We start from the raw sequence: 18,793 nt of genomic DNA on the forward strand, positions 1-18,793 counted from the left end.
CCCGCCACAATGGCAACAAAGGCGAAAAGAGCACAAAGCCGGCTTTTGCAGTTTTAAGGGAGTTTCAGGGAGGCACTGAGTTATATCTAGTCATATATAAACGTCAAGACGGGGGAGACTTTTGACAATTGCCACACAATTGTCGGGCGACGACACCAACTGTTTGCCGGCAAAGCCGCTGTGGGACTCATAAAGGGAACATTTAGCTTATTTGCTGTATAAATACTGACACCTCCGTCGGCTGTGCGGGATGACTTTCAGACCGCCAGCCAGTCTGGCTTCTGTCTGTGTCTGAATCTGTGTCTGTGTCTGTATCTGGGCCCAAGTTGGAGGACCATAAAAATGGGATGCTGCGCCTGCAGGCACACTTGGCCGCCAACAATTGCCGGCAATATTGATGGGGCAGCATATCATTTGCAGCATCTGATCCCTGTGATTGGACCCGGCATATGGGAGTTATCGTGCGGCTGAATTGAGTACAGAAAGGCATTTACATTTTAATCAATGCGATTGAGGAGGCGGGGCGCCTTCCCTTCTTATTGCTGAGACGACTTCAGAATATTTTTACATTAGCCTCGTTACATGTCAAATGAGTGTCACTAATTACATATTAATTAGTTTCCCTTTACCAGCCCCATTCCCGGGCGAGAGCATCATCAATCAAAGGCGCAGGGACTAGAGAGCGGACGAGTTCACTAATAAAATAAATAGAAAAATGCTAATGAAACTACTTTGGGCTTGGGCTGCCCTCTTTAATCAGTGTACACATACATATTTATGATTAAATTTTCATTAGACGAAGCAAACAAAATCGAGAATATTCACAAGAACAGACGAAGAGAGGCGAACTCTGGGGCGGCAGTAAGTATGCGATTTGGAGCTCACTTACCCATTTCCTGCCTAAGTAATTACAATTTCAATAATTTATAGCAGAATAAACGTAGCCAAACGCAAGGGCCAGGCGAGATACAGAAACATAAATACAGAATCACAATAAAGGATGCAGGGGAGTGGGCAGGAGTGACTTCGGCTTCAATCAGTTTTTGCCAAGCAAATATTATTTGAAGCCACCACTCGCCTCCCAGAGAGTTTTGTAATTATGCCGAAAGCTTGAAAATCCCCACAAAATAATTAATAGCTTAAACATATTTACATAGCAGTTTGAGCTATCTGCAGTAATCAGATTAAAACATTTTCAGATATGAATTGGTCGCATTATGGCAGGATCTTCATTTGTCGTTCACTTCGCTCTCTTTGGTTCCCAGAATGCTGGCTAAGCTGTGAAAATTAATGGAGTATTTATTTGTTTGCTTAATGATTTATTAGCTGCAATAAGACGGCGAAGGGTTCTGCAGATTGAACCTAATCCCCGAGCAATGGCAGCTCTTGAGCGGAGAAATTTCACCTGATTCAAGTGTGATCTCTCTCCATCTCATCTCTTGCCTCTTGGTCTCTCCACTCGCCGGCTTATTCAAATCGCCGCCACAATGCCAGGAACAAATCCTCAGACGCTCATTAGCAGCCATTAAACGTCAATTTACATGTCAATTGGCAACAGGGCCCGGCTAGCCAGCCAAAGGAAGCCAGCCAGTGCGGCTAAAAGGAAAATGAAGAACAGACCGGGAAGAACGAGGTACTGGGACATGAGCTTTGAGCTTTGACTTTCGCCATGTCAGCGACTTTGTGTTTAGTTTTTTATCCCGCCGGCTCCGATGTCTCCACATTTTTTGTATTATTCATAGACGCGACTAGCTTTTTCACCTCCAGCCAGGACCCAGGACTTAAAATACAATTACTCGGCTCTGGAGGAGCGTTGGGGAAGGCGGTGCAGCTCGCTGCTGGAGAGACAGGACAGGCTGCGACTCAAGGGGAGATAAGCAAAAACATAACGTGCAGCAATTAGTGGCCTGTCCTCGTCGTCTCTTGGCGCAGCACATGCACAGAACTTGCCATGTGGTTAACTAATTTAATTTGGCTTTCTTTTTCCCGCCCACACCACTTCAATCCACTCCAATCCCCTCCAATCCCCTCCATCCCGAGCCCCTTTTGGCTGCGGCATCAAAGACAACGACACGTTAATGACTTCTTTTGCCGTGGCAACAGAGGACAGCCAGGATGAGGGACTGAACGTGGGGCAGGCATAAAAATAAAATCTAAAAACTGCCACACATGGCTAGCAGGGGAATCAAGAGCACGGCAACAAAGACAAGGACGACAGGCAGGCAAGGCTGGGGTGGGAGGAGGACCTGGACCCGGGCTCAGACCAGGAGCCACTTAACTTGTCTATATGAGCCTAATGGCCTTTAATATTATTTTCACTGCTCTTTCCTTTAGCTGAGGACCGAAAAAAGAACAAAAAACGAAAGTAAAAGCAAAAGGAGAGCAGCCAAAAGGGAATCACTGAAAGCCCTGTGTGCATTTTATCCTTGCCGGTCGTCGGTGTCGTTGTGCCCCAGGTAATTGTAGAAAATTGCTGCAACGCCAGGCTAAACATTGTGCAAATCCTTTTGTCCTGACCCTAGCCTGTCTACTTTGTTCCCAGCCCGAATCCCACTTCTTCGCATTCCCCTCCCTGTTATCCTTTTACCTCTTTTTTTCCCTGTTTTTGGCCGCAACTGTTAACAGCCAGTTGAACTATGCCATTTCATATGTACAACAGCAGGCGCCGCAAAGTATGCTGCACTATTTTTACCTTGTCCTGACCCGGCCCAGCTCCTCCTGCCCCTTCAGGTCCAACGTGCTTTACATTTTTATTAAGCCAACCCTTCCACAGCTTCCACTGCCACTTCCCAAGCCCTTCCACCCTTTCGTCCTTCCACCCTTCTGCCCCTGAGCCCTTCTTGTTGTTGTTTAGCATGCCGGGGGCGTTGCTTGGCTTATTGCACGTGCTTGGGACGGAGGGGTGCTCCAGAGTGGGGTAGTGGGCTTGGGAACGGAGCCCAAATGCCATTAGGCTTAACCCGGACACAAGACAATTGCCTGCAGGCCATGTGCATGGGTCCAACGTGTCGTATTAGTTATTTTCTCCTTCGATTGCTTTTGCCACTTTAACGCGACAGCAGCTGGTCTGTGGGTCTGTGGCAAGCAAGTGTTTGGCCAATTATGTGACGCTCCATTTTCGATATGATACGAGTGCCGGGGTGCCGGAGTGCCAGACGGTGTGCCTGAAGAGGAGGCGGCTTAAATGGTTTTTGAAACCGAAAAATGGGAGGTCCTTGCACGAAGGTAGAAGGTGTCCCTGAGTGGCTATTCTTTCGCACATTCATTTACCAGTAAAAATTGATTTCATCTTAGCGAATCCATGTCTGATCACTCGACCGAAATATAATCATAAGGTAGATTCTAAGTATTTTTAAGCCTCACATTCCCCATGCTCGCCCATAGTTTTACCAACTCTTTTTTAAAGTAGTGGCTAGCGTGTTCAATATCCTTTCGATGTCTATCCTTAACTCAGTAGCTCTATGCGTGGCCAGCTTGTAAATGTGTGTGAGATGGTATGCTTGAGTGTGCGTGTATGTTCTATATCTAAATATACATACATCAAATTAATATTATACGTATATGAATAGTTACTTTCCATTCTCGTATATTGTAAGTTAAAAAAAAAAAAAAACAAAAAAACCAATTGTACGACAATTTTAACTAAATATCACCCATTTTTATCTTCTTTTCTTTCCTTTTTATGTAACACTTGTTCGTGCTCTATATCAAATATATATGATTGAAACGAAAAAAAATAAATACATCAAAATTGGCAAAATTGGAAAACTGACAATTCTTCTTCTATTATTATTTCTTAAAACTGATTTCAATTTCTGTGATCTCTTACTCGTATTGTTTTGATTTTGATTTGGTTCATTACTTAACGAAATTTGTACCTTCTCGATGCAACAATTTCAAATAAAATAAAAATTTCTTCCGCTTATAAAATCGAAATTTGTTCTCCTTCCTCCCACCCCAACCTTCCTAACCACATTTATAAATGTTGTAATTGTAATTGCTCTATTGGTGATCAAACTATCCACCCAAAACACCAACAAAATCTCTCGTTAAATAAATGTTGTTGCTTTTACTTTCCTTTGGGTATTTTGCGCCTGTTGAAATTTTAAAAAATTACAAACAAAAAAACAATTACATAAATGTGCCTGCTGCGTTCGTTACTCGTTACAACAAATGTTGCGTAATGTGTAACCCTGTTGCATTTACATCTCTTTTGATATGACACACATGAACATTACGATCAATCAAACGTCCTTTGTTTCCGTATTCATTTTTCGGTTCTCAATCTTATTTGATGCGAAATTTCTCTGGCTATGGCTTCTTGATTGAAAACTTTTCATTTCCACACAACAAAACACAATCAAAAACACTGCCACCCACGGAAATACATTGCCACTTGTCCATTTTGCCGACTCCTTTTGGTGCAACAATTGAAATCTATTTTCAAATTTGAAATAAAAAAAATTAAAAAAAAAACAAATTAAATTCGTAATCAATCAAAATCAATCGGATCGATCAAACCACTGACATGACATCAAACATGAATAAACCCGAAACCAAAAACAGAGCATTTAGATCGCAAGCTGTTCGTTGGCATGCTCAGCAAACAACAATCCGAAGACGATGTTAGACAAATCTTCCATCCGTTCGGCACTATAGAGGAGTGCACCATACTGCGCGGGCCGGACGGTGCTAGCAAAGGTGAGTAGTCTGATCCCCCTAAACCTATACATACCATACTATCTACGGCTATAATATACATATATCTTCCCAATCCTATTTACGATCCCACCAGTATTGCGTATACGTACCGTGTTCGGCTCGTTAACTGTTGTATAATCCAGTACCTGATTAAACCTAAGATTGTGTTGATCGTTCCGTTTTTGGACTTAGCTTGGATGTGTAGTCGTGATAAGCGTTCATTAGATTATTATATCCACTTCGATCCTTGGTCAAAAGAAAAGATAAATGATTCTACGAGTCAATGCGAGTGAGGTTATGATTTCGCGCGCGTTATGCATCTTACTGCCTTCTTGATAAGCCACTCGTCCCGACTAGCTCCAAATGCAAGTCGCATTGGTGTTATGGCAAATGTGGGCAGCTGTGCACTGAGCCAAATAATCATCGCAAACATAACCATAACAATTACACGGCTCAACAGGGCACAGGGCCAGAGGGTTGGCTTCAGGGGGGAGGGTGGCATAAAATAAAAATCGGGTAAACAGTTCAATTAAAGTTGTTTGCTTTTGGCAGCGCTGCTCGTTTCACACGCCGGCCATTTGCATTTGTGTGCGACATTTGCAAGTAAAAACACTCCCACACACACACTCTGGGAAAGCAAAAATAAATGGCGCCTGCGGAGAGAGAGAGAGATAGAGTGGGACTGAGCGAGATAGCGACAGCTAGTGGGAAAGTTTCGTTTGTTTTAATATGCAAGTAACTTTTTTAACAATAACATTCCATTTTATTATGTCAAAAGTTTTGGTTTTACAAATACACACACAAACATACAGACTCACACACAATCACACTGGCAAACACTCATTCAGTGAGTGTAATTGTGTCTCTTTGTTATGTATTCTTATTTTTATTTTGCTTACATTTGCAACATTTTTGACTGCCGCCTTTGTTGGCCCCGCGTGCGTGTGTGTATTTCCATGTTAATGTTTGTTATTGTTGTTCTTTTGTTGGCGTTTATTGTTGCCATTTTGATATGCATGAAATGGCAGCGGCAGCGTCGTCCTGCGGAAGGGGGCGTGGCATACGGCCATGTGACACTTTGCATAGAAAACCAATGTCGGGGGGTGGAGTATTTATTTTTGTTTGTCCTTCCACTCTGTCCCTGCTCTTTATTGTTTTTTCCCCTCGTTTACTTTAGGCTTCAGGCTGCACTTGCCAGGAGGGGTTGGTCTCGCTCCGAGATTTCCAGCCACTTTCGAATCAAAATTTAGTCTGAAAATGAATAGGTAAAATAACAGCGAGAGTAGCATTATTTCCCAAAAAATTTTCAAGCTACATACATACATAATTTGTTAGAAAATCGAATCTAAAACCTTGGGGGGGAAGCCCACTGCCGCTGAGCGAGAAAACTTGTTGTCGATGTTGTCGATGTTGTCGGCGCCCTTCAACTTCGACAGTGGCTGCGTGCAAAGCCGCGAAAACTGTCAGTCGATGTGGTTAAGGGGTGTGCCCCAGAGGGGCGAATGATTGCGGCTGTTGCGGCCACGATGCCAACATATCATTCTTCATTAAATTGCGCTTCAAAGCCAGCTCGCTCAGCTCAACTGGAGCAGAGTCTGCTGCCGCAGCTTTTTTCGGAGACGGAGACGGAGTCGTGGGCGGAGGTGACGGTGACGGGCGCTAGCCTGTGTAAGTGCCAAAATCCATCAACGTCAATGCTTTCCATGCCCCGCGCCGCGAATTATATTCAAAGAAAATCGACTCAGACCGGCGCAGTCCTCATTACTCCGACTCCGACTCCGACTGGGCGGACTGCAAATGTATGCAAATGATGATGCATGTGCCAGCAAAATGCGGTGACGCTGAATTCGAGGGCGAACAATAATAACCCATCCCTGCGCCTGTCGTCCGTCGCTGTCTGTGCGCCTGACAGGCTGCAGGAATAAGCGCAACCATCATGTTAAATTATGCAAATTCGATTTCAGTGAGTGAATGAAATGAAACGAGGTAAAGGAAAGGTTTTTCTGGGCCGGGGACTCTGGCTGACTTTGAAACTTTAGCTCCGCACAGAACACAAAGCATGTGGCAGCACTGAGCGAAATAGTCGATGTAATGCCACATGAAATAGAAGAAACTTAGTTAGTCCTTTGCAAAGCTAACTCTTAGTTTCCCTAGAAGGTCTCGGGCACCGACTGTCCTTGACTGACCTCCGAGTCCTCCTATTCCTCCCAGTGTACTACACATGTGGCGGAGGCGAAAAACTCTACCGCTTGACAATGGATGGGCCGGAGGCCACAGCCGGGATCCAAGAGCCAGGAGCTAGCAGCCAGGAGCCAGGAGCCAGGACAGGCTGGCGGCTCATTTGATTAGAATATTCATGCATGCACTTCATTGTCATCAAGGGTGGCAGGCAGCAAAGTTGTCATCTCGTCCTACGCCTTGTCATCTGTGCAATCAACACAATTGTGTGTCTCCGGGCCGCTTCCCCGCCGCTCCCCGTCCGATCAAAGCGCCTGCTCCAGTGCGTGCAGATGAGCAGCAACGGGTGTCGTCTAGTGGCAGAGCCCAGCATTTTGCATAAGTAGCCGCATGAGTGTGGAGGCGCCTCCTGTTGCTGACAGACAACTGGCGTAAGTTGACGTGAATGCGCATAGTCGGCATTGGCAGTGGCAGTGGCAAGGGCCAGTGGCAAGGAGGCGGCCTCTACGGCTCAAAGCGCTTTCAGCCTAATCACTGCAACTGGAAGCTGTCATTAAGTAATTGGAGTTGGAGTTGGAGTTGGACTTGGATTGAAGTGAAGTGAGGGAAGCGGCGCATCCTTGATAGAACAGTTATCTTCATAAGCATGCAATATGAGATGGCTTTCAAATGTTTAGCCCGGGGCAGGACGACACTTAATTAATATCGAGCATAAAATGCGACTGAAGCGCACACTCAAGTCGCACACCTGATCAGACCTTGAGTCAATCGACCCACTCAATGAATGGCATTGTCAAGTTGTGCTGCCAGAAACATAAATTGAATTAAAACATCGTTTAGACTCGAAATTAATTCGAAATGTCTCGCTTTGTCAAATTAATTTTTAATTGCCGCAAAGCCCAACAAAGAGCCCAGCGGCAAAGCCGAAGGCAGCGGCAGCGGCAGCGGCAGCCTCGACGCCGTCTTTGCAGCTGACACACAAAAACAAATTCCAATTAATACAACCGCACACACATACGAATGCGTACTCGTAAATACTCGTGTCTGTGCGGCTGCCACACACAGAAGCACGCTCTCGAGGACACAACAATAGCGCGCCATAAAGTAGACTTCAAATTTTGGTCGGCATTGTCGTCTATCATATCAAAAGCGGCGCAAACCCCATAAATGCCAATAATTAATGTGACATTTTCGGCGTAATTGAGGCAAGTATGCAGCAGAGCGGCAGAGCAGCAGGCAGTCAGCCTGTCACAACCGCACGCCCATGCACACGGACGTGAAATGTATCTAGGCATGCGGAGAGTATCTGTATCCAAGTGTGCATGCGTGTATTTCAAAGCATTCCCCAAAACTGCATGGCATGCCAAGTGGCAAACTGCTGCTGCTTCCTGCCTGCCCCCCGCCCTCGCTTGGCTAATTGAATTTCTGCACATAGCTCTGGCAAATTCTACGAGTGGGCGGACCCGAAAAAAAGCCCGAAAAAACCGACATCGAGTGTGCAACAAAATTGTGTCGCAGCTCAGGTGCGTGCTGCCGCCGCTCCTCCTGCGAGCCTCCGTCTCCACTTAAAGAGCAAATTTATTGCCTGCAAAAAAGTTAAGTAGCCTTCACATAATTGCTCAGAGGAAAGTTTTTTAATACCTCCGCTCCCTGCCAGCAGCCCCTGGGCTTTGCCTCAAACTTTGCAATGACAGTTTAAGTTGTTTTTCAGGCTGTTGCTGCTGCTGCTGCTGCTGTTGCTGCTGTTGCTGCTGTTGCTGCTGCTGCTGCTGCTGCTGCTTTGGCTGCTCCACTTGTTGTTTGGCCAACAAATTTTTACAGCCAGCCATTGTGCAGTGAGGGACGCAGCTCTCGCCGCCTGTCAACTCTCACTTGCACACATGGACACTCGCACACACACCCAGATACAGATACAGATACAGATACAGAAACAGATACAAATACAGATAGAGATACACACGCACACCCCCTCCCAGATATCACGTGGCAGCTCTGGCATCATCATTTCATTTCAATTTCAATTTATATGAGCAAAGTTTTATGAAGTGCATGTCATGCTGCCTGTCGCCCTGCTCCACTCTACTCCTGTTTCCACACACACACACACTCTGCCGCAGTGCATTTATTAAATTTCATTTCATTTCAGCTTTATACTCATGTTTATTTTACAGCACACTAAAAAGTTCTAACAAGTGCTGATTGAGTGCGCTGCAAAAACTGTCAAACAACCCGAACAAAGCCCGAGTAGCGGTGAAATGTTGTAAAACTGAAATTGAATTTACCGCTTATGACATGCGAGAGCTTTGCTTTATTTGATTCTTTATCATAATGGTGGAAAGTGTGATGAGATTTCGATTGAATCCGAGGCGAGGGCAAAGACCATTTCCGCCCAATCGAGCTCCCATACTCTCTTCGTAGCATCGTAAATCGCACTTAGCCAAGAGTGCTGATAGCTAAAGTTGCAAGAGCATATGCCCCGGCTCCCATAAAGCATGCCTCTTGTGCTCTAATGCCTCTTAATTAATACAAAACTCCCTCCGCGCGCCCCCTCTTTAAGGACTCCCCGCAGTCTATAACTATTTATTGCGCGCCAAGAAGCAGCATTTATGTTATGCCAGCACACAAAAATCGGAGTAATAATAATAATAATGTAAGTTGCGGCATAAGCTCATAAGTGCCATTTAAGCCACAGACATCCTAGTGGCTGCTGCCGCTGGCAAGCCAAAAGTCCTGGACGCCCAACTGCAAAATGGCACACAGGCCAAGGAATTAAAATACATATCAAAAGGGAGAAAGAAACAAACGCGAACTTTTGCGTCTGTAGACCAAAAACCGAAACCAGAAAACCTAACAAACTTTGCCGTCGTCGTTGTAGTCGCTATGGCCACAAGTCTTTTGTGAACCCTGATCCTGATCCCGATCCTATTTCGGCTCCAGCTCCTGCCCCTGTTCCTGAGGTTGTGTGTGTATGGGTCCTAGGCTTGAAGCAGCTTAAATTTAATTGCAGTATGGCCAAAGTTTCACATGCATGTGGAGGGAAGCCCCAGCCGCTGGCAATAAATTTTTATCACAGACCCGTACTTCGGCAAAAGGCTATGTTTAGACTCTCGTCGTTCCGCTTGCTCCCCTGCTTAATGCTAATTAACGTGCAACACGGCCAAAACTATGTACATACACTTGGTCAAAGGTCAGAGCAATTAAGCGTGCCCAAGGAGGCAGCCGGAGCAGGAAGTGGCTGAAACTTGATGCCGGGCCAACGAGTCGTAAAAGCGCCACAAAGTGCCAGCAACTTATGCCACTCGGAGGCCAAGGAGATTACTGTGCATATGCATGTCCTGGCCAGATCAATGGGATCCTTGATCGGGCCATCGCATATACCCTGCCATATAGTGGTGGCAATTTTGTTGCCCCCCAGCAATTTCATTTCATTATGTGGCCATGTTGGTGGCAAGTGTGCTTTATTAACACATTTCGTGGCACGCCCACCCACACTCGCCTCCACATATATACGTTGGAACATAACTTTTTTAATACCCATCGCCTTGGCCATTGCCAGCACCATCGCCAGCAGCCTGGCAGGGCTGAATCGGGCTGGCTTTAGTTGTAATAGTTTAATAAAGTAGTAAAAGCTGCGGAAATTAGATTTGACCGCAGCACACGGGCACAGGAGGCCGCAGGAGACCGGAGTCCGGAGTCCGGAGTCCTGCGCCCAGACCCCAGAGCAAAGTTTACCGCAGCCCAGGAGAGCAAAAAATGTTGTTGTACAAGCCACATGGAGGAGAAGACCGTGGTTTTGCTGTTGCTTCTTTGGGGCGCCTGGATTCTTGTCAATAAAAATGTCAAAAAAGTTTGGGCCAAGCATTAAGCAGAAAGTTTGGGCCAAGTAAAAGGAGGGATCCGGTGAAAAGGGTTGCCGGGCATACACACTTAGAGACCGAGGACGCCGATTATGCTGTATCTGGGGCTGGGTATAAGGGCCAAGGATAAGGCCGGGATTGAGATGTGCCTATTAAAGGCACGGCAGGTCCCAGAGCAGGTTGACGGAGGAAAGCCAGGTCGGTTCTCGGCCGAAAATTTAATTAACTCAGTTGAGCGCGCTGGCTTCCGTTCTGTATCGCATTGGGCATCAATAAAAGATTAGTCCTATCAGCCGAGAGGTATATGCCACTTTAGATATTTGTTTCAGCTTTGCGGGATTATTGAAAAATTAATGCAATAAACGCTAGCGATACACCCGGTATTGATATAGCATCTGATTCTACCCTAAGGTACCTTAGGCCTTCATATTTTTAATATGCGTACAAGGAGCCAGCTCAGCCCATCGCTGAACTTATTAAATTTCAGACAAGGAGCCTGCCTAATGGCTCCTGCTGCTACTGCCACCTGTCAGTTGCACATATTTCGTTATTATCATGGAGGCGTCCCACCGTATGCCACATACATATTCTGCAGCTCATTTTCTAGCTCATTGCCGGGGCCAAGACATGAGCTAAATTAATTTATTCCGCTTTTGTTCTTAGACAATATCCTTTTCACCACCACCACCGGCCCCGTAACGGGAGCCGAGCCGCGAAGGCATTTAATGAAAATGAAAATGTCTGAGGCCATAACCGGAGACAGGAGCTAGCTAACGCAGAAGGAGACTACTATCCTTTTTCAAAGCTCCGACGGCGCAACGCAGAATAAAATAATATAAAACTGACACTGGGCCTGGTCCTGGGCCTGTTTTTCCTTGCGGGTTGCCTGGCTGCGTCAAGTGTCGACAGCCAAGGTTGCCTGGTGCTTGGGCAGGAAGGCAAAGGATGCCTTTCCTAGGGCAAATAAATGTTTATGCACTTGAGTCCCGAGTTAGCGATGGTAAACATGGTTGAGATGGGACAGAAGGGATTGTAAAAGATGCCGATTTAGAGTACCATAACTAGCATTTATTTCTAGCTCGATCTTTTTCCCAGAACTTACTGAGCTTTCCTCTCTTTTTTTGCCCGTTTTAGGTAAGTGTCCAAGGGGTCACCCTTATATAAGAACATGTGAGCCACGTGGCGGTAATCAGAGAAAGTATTGTTAGAATATTCCACTCTACATTCAGAGTATAATCTTAACAGTTAAGTGTCGTTCTTCTTCAAGAGTGAAGACAATTGTTACCAGGAAAAGGTATAGCTATCGACCAATGTACAGGTTAATGGGAACCAATGTTGCGGTCAAAGTTTAAGTCCTGAAATATTAAAAATAATTATAATTAAAAAAACGAAAAGTTGTGTCAAGTAGGTTCATATTTGTAGTTGACAAGAACCGTACTAGAGATCTAGTCGGCTTTATTTAATACATAAATAAATAATCATAAATCGAGACTATACTATGGTAGTCTACCAAAATATCGACAGAGATATCGCAAACGCAAGTCACTATTAACTTATTTGTTAAAGGACTGGTCCTACAAATTCTTGAACACTTGACATAAACGTAGCTCGGTTTTTATTTAAACTAAATGCTCCTTTCTAAGTTTATCTTTTTTCTTAAGTGCATTTATAAACATTTTGCGACAGTTCTGTTTTACAATCGCTTTCAGTACACTGAAATATATTTGAGTACAAATAATTTTTTATCGGATCGGACTTCCAGATTAGCGACACTATACACTATATACATACTGGGGTGTTTCAGAGTTCTGTCTTGGGAATTTTTAGCGCACTGAGACACTTGTACAGGACCTTACAGAATTTGCATGTCGTTTTTTGGCCTGACCTCCTTTTCCACCCGCCTCAAGGCGTTTGGTTCCCCGTTGCTTTTACGACTCTCCTCCTGGGTTTTTGCTACTGTTTGGTCGGCACTCAATCAAAAATCACATTTCCGTGTCGGCTGTTTGGCGCAAAAAGCAAAAACACATATGCCCGCACAGATGAAGCAAATGTAATTAAAATTCGATATACTTGTTTTCGCAAAACGGCCTCCAGAGAGATCGCATACGAAGTGCTTTGCCGGCGGCAGAGGGTGGAAAATGGGGGGAGGGCGAGGGCGTTAGGCCTCTGTTCAACCATATGGACATACATACTATATAGCCCGGGGGGTGGTGGTGGCACTGGGCAGTGGTAGTGGTTGTACTGCCGAAGGGAGGGGCTGGAAAAGAGTTGCATACATCATCATCATCATCATCCTCATGGTGCGTTGCCGGCAACAGCATTTGGCAAAAATTTTAGCTTCAATTTAAATTTTTGGTCAGATTTGCACGTACTCAGCCTCTGTTCGTGTGTTTTTGTAATTACATATACACACACACCAACACACGCACAACCGCACAACTCATGCAAATTGATGTTGCTTTTAGCACACACTCACACATCCTACATGCAGCGTCCTATGTCCCGGGGAAAAGGCAGCATCGGAAATTTTCGGCTGTTGTCTGTGCTACTTTACAGAGGTGCTTCAACAATGAAGATTTATAATGCCCTCTGACCCCCGGCTCTGGTTCTGGTTCTTTCCACCGCCCGCCCCCCATTGCCATGGCAACGCTTGGGGCCTAAAGTACTGTACGCCATAATAGCCATATATTAGGGTTCAGCGGCGATTTGGCAGCAGCCGACAACAATTGAAGAGGGCGGCGGCACGGAGAAAAAAGTGGAAAAACAAGGTCGCCGAGGGGGAGAGGAGCGTTGATAGCTGGTAATTGGAATCAGCTTAGACTGTTGGGGGCCCACAGAACCCAACCGATATCAGTCGGATCAGGAGCATGTATATATGTTCCAATCTTACACTTGTCGTTGCATGAAATACTTTTTAAAGTACTGTATGGATATCTTGTTGGTTTCGGCAGAAGAAATACATATTTCATGATGTCTTTATAAAGTTAGAGCTTAATTTAATATGAAAACAGCTTTGAAAACAAATATATTTAAAATTAATAATTTTTCCCATATATTTCTACAATTAATCAACAATAAAGATAATGTATAGCCAAAGACTATACAAATCTTCCACTTATTCACTCTTTGGTATAGCCATCTCGCTCGCAGGCACACAGAGTTAGTCGAGTCTACAACCGAGGTTTCGACCCAGGGCGATCAGAGATTTTATTTGATTTTTTTATGTATGGTTTTTTATGTGTACGTTATTTCTAAGTCATAATAATGTCTACCCGAGAGATCGAGTCAAAATATGTCTTAGAAAGATACGCGCTTATAATCTATTATTATACACACTGACCTCAAATAGTTAGTCGCTTTTTAAACCACGGTTTGAGTTCCGGCAAATTCAAAATTAAACAGTTGTATTTAGAACTTCAATATTTCTATTAAAACTTAAACACACTATAGTTGTTTAATTTCAGCTTAATTTCTTTATTAAAATGGAAATCTAAATAATAAATAAATGCATGAAAATATGGTTTTGCCAGGCTTGATTTCATTTAAATATGTCATCATTTACCGCATTTAAGACAAATTTAAGTATTTTTAGGAACATTTTACCCAATTTGTATATTATTTTTGTTTTCTGTGTGCCGCGTTGTGTAAGTTATGCCAATCACATAACAGAATATATGTTTTTCGTCGACTCAAATTAAATAAGAGCCGCAGAGCGGCAACAGAACACCACCAGCAGCAGCAACAACAACTAACACACAAATCGCACACTCAAGCGCAGAGCGTAACAAAATTCAATATCGCTTTTAATTGCATGTTGCCCGGGCAACAGCAGCAGCAGCAGCAGCAACAGCAACAGCAACAACGAGCGACAGACATTGTAAGCCCCTTGCAAACAGAACTGTCGGACGGATGAGAGGGCTGGAGGGGCTGGATGCGGGCCACTTATATAAGCTTGAATGCCTGGGACGATCCTGTAATTTAGCAAAATGTTATGTAAACTTTAAATCGAGTTATGCATTTTAATTGGTTGTTGTACAATTTGTAAGCGGCACGTTTTGTTTGCCACATCAGAGAGCACAGAGCCGAGCTGCCGTTATGCATACATAGATCCTGACTGAATATGAATATACTATATATGAGAGCGTTCTCCACAACAATTGAAAATTGCAATGGTTCACAGAGTTTTGCGTAATGCAATTGAAAACTCGTTCAAATTAAGCACATTGCCATATTATTTTAGAAAATTTCTTCACAACCAATTCATTCAGCAGGCCAACTTGGCATTGATGGTGCATCGAGTGGTATCGGCTTTTCTCGGAATCATCGTTTCTCAAGCATGGCAGGGCATGGCAACTACAAAGCGAGTGCCCAGACAGACCCACCTTTCAGATGCACTTCTGGTTTCCAAATTCCGGTTAATTAAATAAATTTCAAGCCACAAAAAGCGACCTGCGGCAGTGCAGCGAGCGCATCTGCCTCGTCAAAGGCAGAGTCGTAGCTTAAAGTTAATCTACTCCTTGGCTTAATTGCCACCGCTGCCACTGCAAATTGCGCCCAAAAGACCAGCAGCAAACTCAGTCTTAGTCTCAGTCTCAGTCTCAGTCTCAGTCTCAGTCTCAGTCTCAGTCCCAGTCCCAGTCCCCAGCCAAGTCCTTCGACTTCCTTCCAACTACGGTGCTGTCTAGGACGCTAACTCATTTTAATGATGCTGCTACCTGGCCCGGCCCCGAGTGCAGTGCCTTGGCCCGGTGTCGTCTTCCGGCCTTTTGCTCCCGACTCCGAGGCAATTATGGCCAACTTGCCTGTGCTTACATGTGGCCAAATTGTTGTGGCCATGGCTCGGCGCCGTCTATGTCCCGGGCGCATTAAAAATGAATAATGTGCGCGAGTTGGGCGCACAATTTATGCACTCACTGTCCGCCCGACGTCCAGATGCTGCCACTGGCTCCGTTCGCCGGCCCTTTTCAATCATGTATAAATCCATGCAATCAAATTCCTTGCACAATACAATTAGCTTCTCCTTGTGTCCTTCCTGCGAGGAAAACAAAAATAAATTTCCCGGCTGCTTTTGGACGCGCAGTTTATTAGGCTTAACCTACCTGTCCAGACCCTGGACCTGGAACTGTACCTCGACCTGGACTTGGACTTGGTCTCGGACCTGGACATGGCCTGCCTACGCTTTGATGTCGGGACTAAGCCCGGCCAAATTGATTTCCCCCACCTGCTGCTGCTCCTGCTGGCTTTACTTTTATTCCCCTGTGCCAGCGCTGTGAGCAATAAAGTTCAAATGAAGCGAGCCGCTATTAAGTTATGCGGCCTTAGAGCGTCCTCTTTTCGAATTTGTTTCGTGCTCCTCAGCTAAATAAGTGGTCGCATAAATCGTCAAAGGATACGGAATGCAATGCTGCGGAATAAACAGAAACAATGGAGGTTGAAGGGCATAAAGTTAGCTAAATGGAGCTATCATGGAAGCGCAGATCCTGCCAGGATTTAAGTTCGTACCGTGCTCCCTTCCTCCCAAGCCGAGTGGGGTTGGAAAAACCTCAGCGCCCCAAACTGTGCTGCGGTTTTAGTTGCATTTGACTTTGCGGTTTGACGTTGCTGCGTTTGCTTGTTGTTTTTATGCTTTTTTTGCCCCGCTCCGCTCCTTTCAGCAGCACACGCAACAGCTTTTTGTTCACACTTTCGCCTGGCAAAACAATTTCCTCCCAAATCTGACTAGGAGGCGGTGTGAGAGGGAGCAGGGGATGGCTCCTGGCTGCCGGGCTGCCGGCGTCGCCTGCCCCGCATGCATTGCGGTTTCTGTTGCATAATTATTATGTTGCGGTTACAGCTGCACCCCGCTGCACCCGCAGTCCATCAGGGTGCAGTTTCCAGTTTCGTGTTGCTGTTGCTGTTTCTGTTGCTTTTGCTGCTGCTGTTGGTGTTGCTGCAAAAGCATTTACCTTGTTTGTGGTTCGCTGAGCGCTGGCAACAGTTTTTCAGGACCTGGCCGGCAAAAGCCTGAAATTACTTTGGTCTGATGGGAGGAAGGGCGCCTTTTAAATCTTTGACGGTGCAGTTTATTTAGGCGGTTAAAGGTACGTTTTTTTTTGTGGCCAAAGGCCTCGACTTTAACTAGTTTTAAAGTGGAATTTGCGGCCATCGCGCTTGCTAAATATATCTATATAATGAAATTGGAGCCAGAAACAATAGTTGCCCAGTCAAAGCGTAGCGACTGTCCCGTCCCAAAGTCCACAGAACTTTCCAGCTTCTTGGATAAATTCCAATGGCGTTAGAGTTCGCTTTTGACATGGGTCCGGTCGGTATGCTAAGAATCCCGCTGCACCCCTTGAAAAGGATAGAAAATAGTAAATAACAGCAAACAACAGAAGGGCAACTGACAAGACAACACCACTACAGCAGCAGCAGCAGCAGCAGCAGGAAGTCCCACCAACAAGAGCAGCAACATTTTTCGGCTGCGCACAACAAATGTTACAAGGCCGGATTCCAAGGGATTGGGTATGGGGGGCAGGAAGGATACAGCGAAGGGCCTGGACTGGAGAAGGGTGAACAGTAACTATTTGGCTTGTCCTGCTCGGGCTTCTTCTTCATCTGTTGGTGTCATTTGTTAAAGAGGCTTGTCAACATGCCTTATAACAAGCTGGCTCGGACTTCAAGCCCAGACCCACGGGCAGGGACTCGAGACTCTGGAGTCCTGGCGCCCGGCGCCCGGCGACCCGGCTCCAGACTGCAGCCGGAAGATTCGGCTGCGAAGAAGTCTTGGGCGAACGAAAGCAATAATATTTTAGCTTTTGTTATAGGCTCTTGGCTCCTTGCCTTCGGATCGTTGGTTTGGTATCGCTGCCACTGGGACTGGGGCCAGTTGCTTGCTTGTTTGTTTGTTGTTCGTATTTTGTAGCATACTTCTGTGCATTATTTGCACAGCACTTGTACAAAACTGGAGACGAACGCTTTGGCGTTGGCTTTTCAATTTGCCAGAGACATTTGTTTGTGTGTGTACACAAAATATTATTTTCTTAATTGGTGTTTATTGTGTGTCAGGCGCACACACACGGAGCGTCAGAGCGAGCGGGCACATACTTTCTGGTCAACTCCCGAAAGTGCCATAAAAATGTCAGCAAACTGACCCTGGATCCTGGATCTGGTTCTGGTTCTGCATCCATATCTGAAGCTGCATCTATTAAATGGTCTGAGAGGGTTCCCCCGAAACTCATGTAATTTTCAGTTGACCTTTTGGCCACCCGTTCCATGCCACAACGGCCCTCTCAGAGAGACAAAGAACAAAAATATGCACGTTAGCAGCCATATCTTGGTCCAGTAGCAAATTGCTTATGAAATTGCAATTTGAGCTCACTCCGGGCACTGATTTTTATTTAATTTGGCCTGCAGTGTGGCCGGTCCCACATCATGGCCATGGACAGCCAGTAAAAAATATATCACATTACACGTACGGGGACTGTTTTGCATGGCAAATCCTGGCCAGGCCAGTCCAGTCCAGTCCAGGGCGGTTATGTCCGGGGTTAGTCAGTGAATTCGGTCTCGAATGTTATTTACTGAAGCTGCAAATCCTCAAAATGCCTCGGGCCTGGAGGCCGAAAGTTTGGTTGTTTATCAACTGGCAAAAGGTAGTCGAAAGTTGCCTCCTCCCTCTCCGCTCGACCCGTTGTCCGACCAAAATCAAGAATAATGGTCCCATCGGGCATTTCAACTACGTGTCGGTGCATTGTATTAGAGTGGGCTCCGGGTGGGAAACTTTCCGCAGACTCGTATGATTTGTATGCAAAGTGCTGGCCTCATGCCTGGCAGAGTTCAATTTCAGCCTCAGCCGCTCGGGTGGGTCAAGTTGTGTGTTTGTGTTTTGCTGCTCGCAGTTGGCCATATTGATAAGTTCTGCCGGCGACGGATTTGATTAGACATGCTGGTCAAACTTTTAAGGACACATATCTATGCTCTCTTTGGCATTACCTGAGTCACCTGCCCGCCAGGACATCATATGTTGCATCCGGATGAGTTTATTTGATTTCTTCTGCCCTCTGACGAGCATGCGTTCAACT

The 18,793-nt window shown here is 45.5% G+C and overlaps 1 protein-coding gene across 18 annotated transcripts in view; it reads left to right on the forward strand.

Annotated features, from left to right (window-relative positions):
- The window catches only part of bru3 (CUGBP Elav-like family member bruno 3), a 129,991-nt gene that overhangs the window by 60,831 nt on the left and 50,367 nt on the right, over window positions 1-18,793 (forward strand). For 7 of the 18 annotated variants that reach the window (XM_020960148.2, XM_086828487.1, XM_020960149.2 and 4 more), the window contains one exon: window positions 4,567-4,701. The exons of 8 other annotated variants lie outside the window; for them this stretch is intronic. In XM_020960148.2, the coding sequence (XP_020815807.1) occupies window positions 4,567-4,701 (135 nt within the window). Of the gene's footprint in view, window positions 1-2,257; window positions 2,457-4,566; window positions 4,702-18,793 lie in introns of those variants that run through there. 3 more of the 18 variants (XM_086828436.1, XM_086828446.1, XM_086828456.1) reach the window with 1 other exon arrangement.

The sequence above is a fragment of the Drosophila serrata genome, unplaced genomic scaffold (genome assembly GCF_035046125.1).
Source record: "Drosophila serrata isolate PLE 108 unplaced genomic scaffold, ASM3504612v1 contig_17, whole genome shotgun sequence".
In the NCBI taxonomy this organism is placed as follows: domain Eukaryota; kingdom Metazoa; phylum Arthropoda; class Insecta; order Diptera; family Drosophilidae; genus Drosophila; species Drosophila serrata.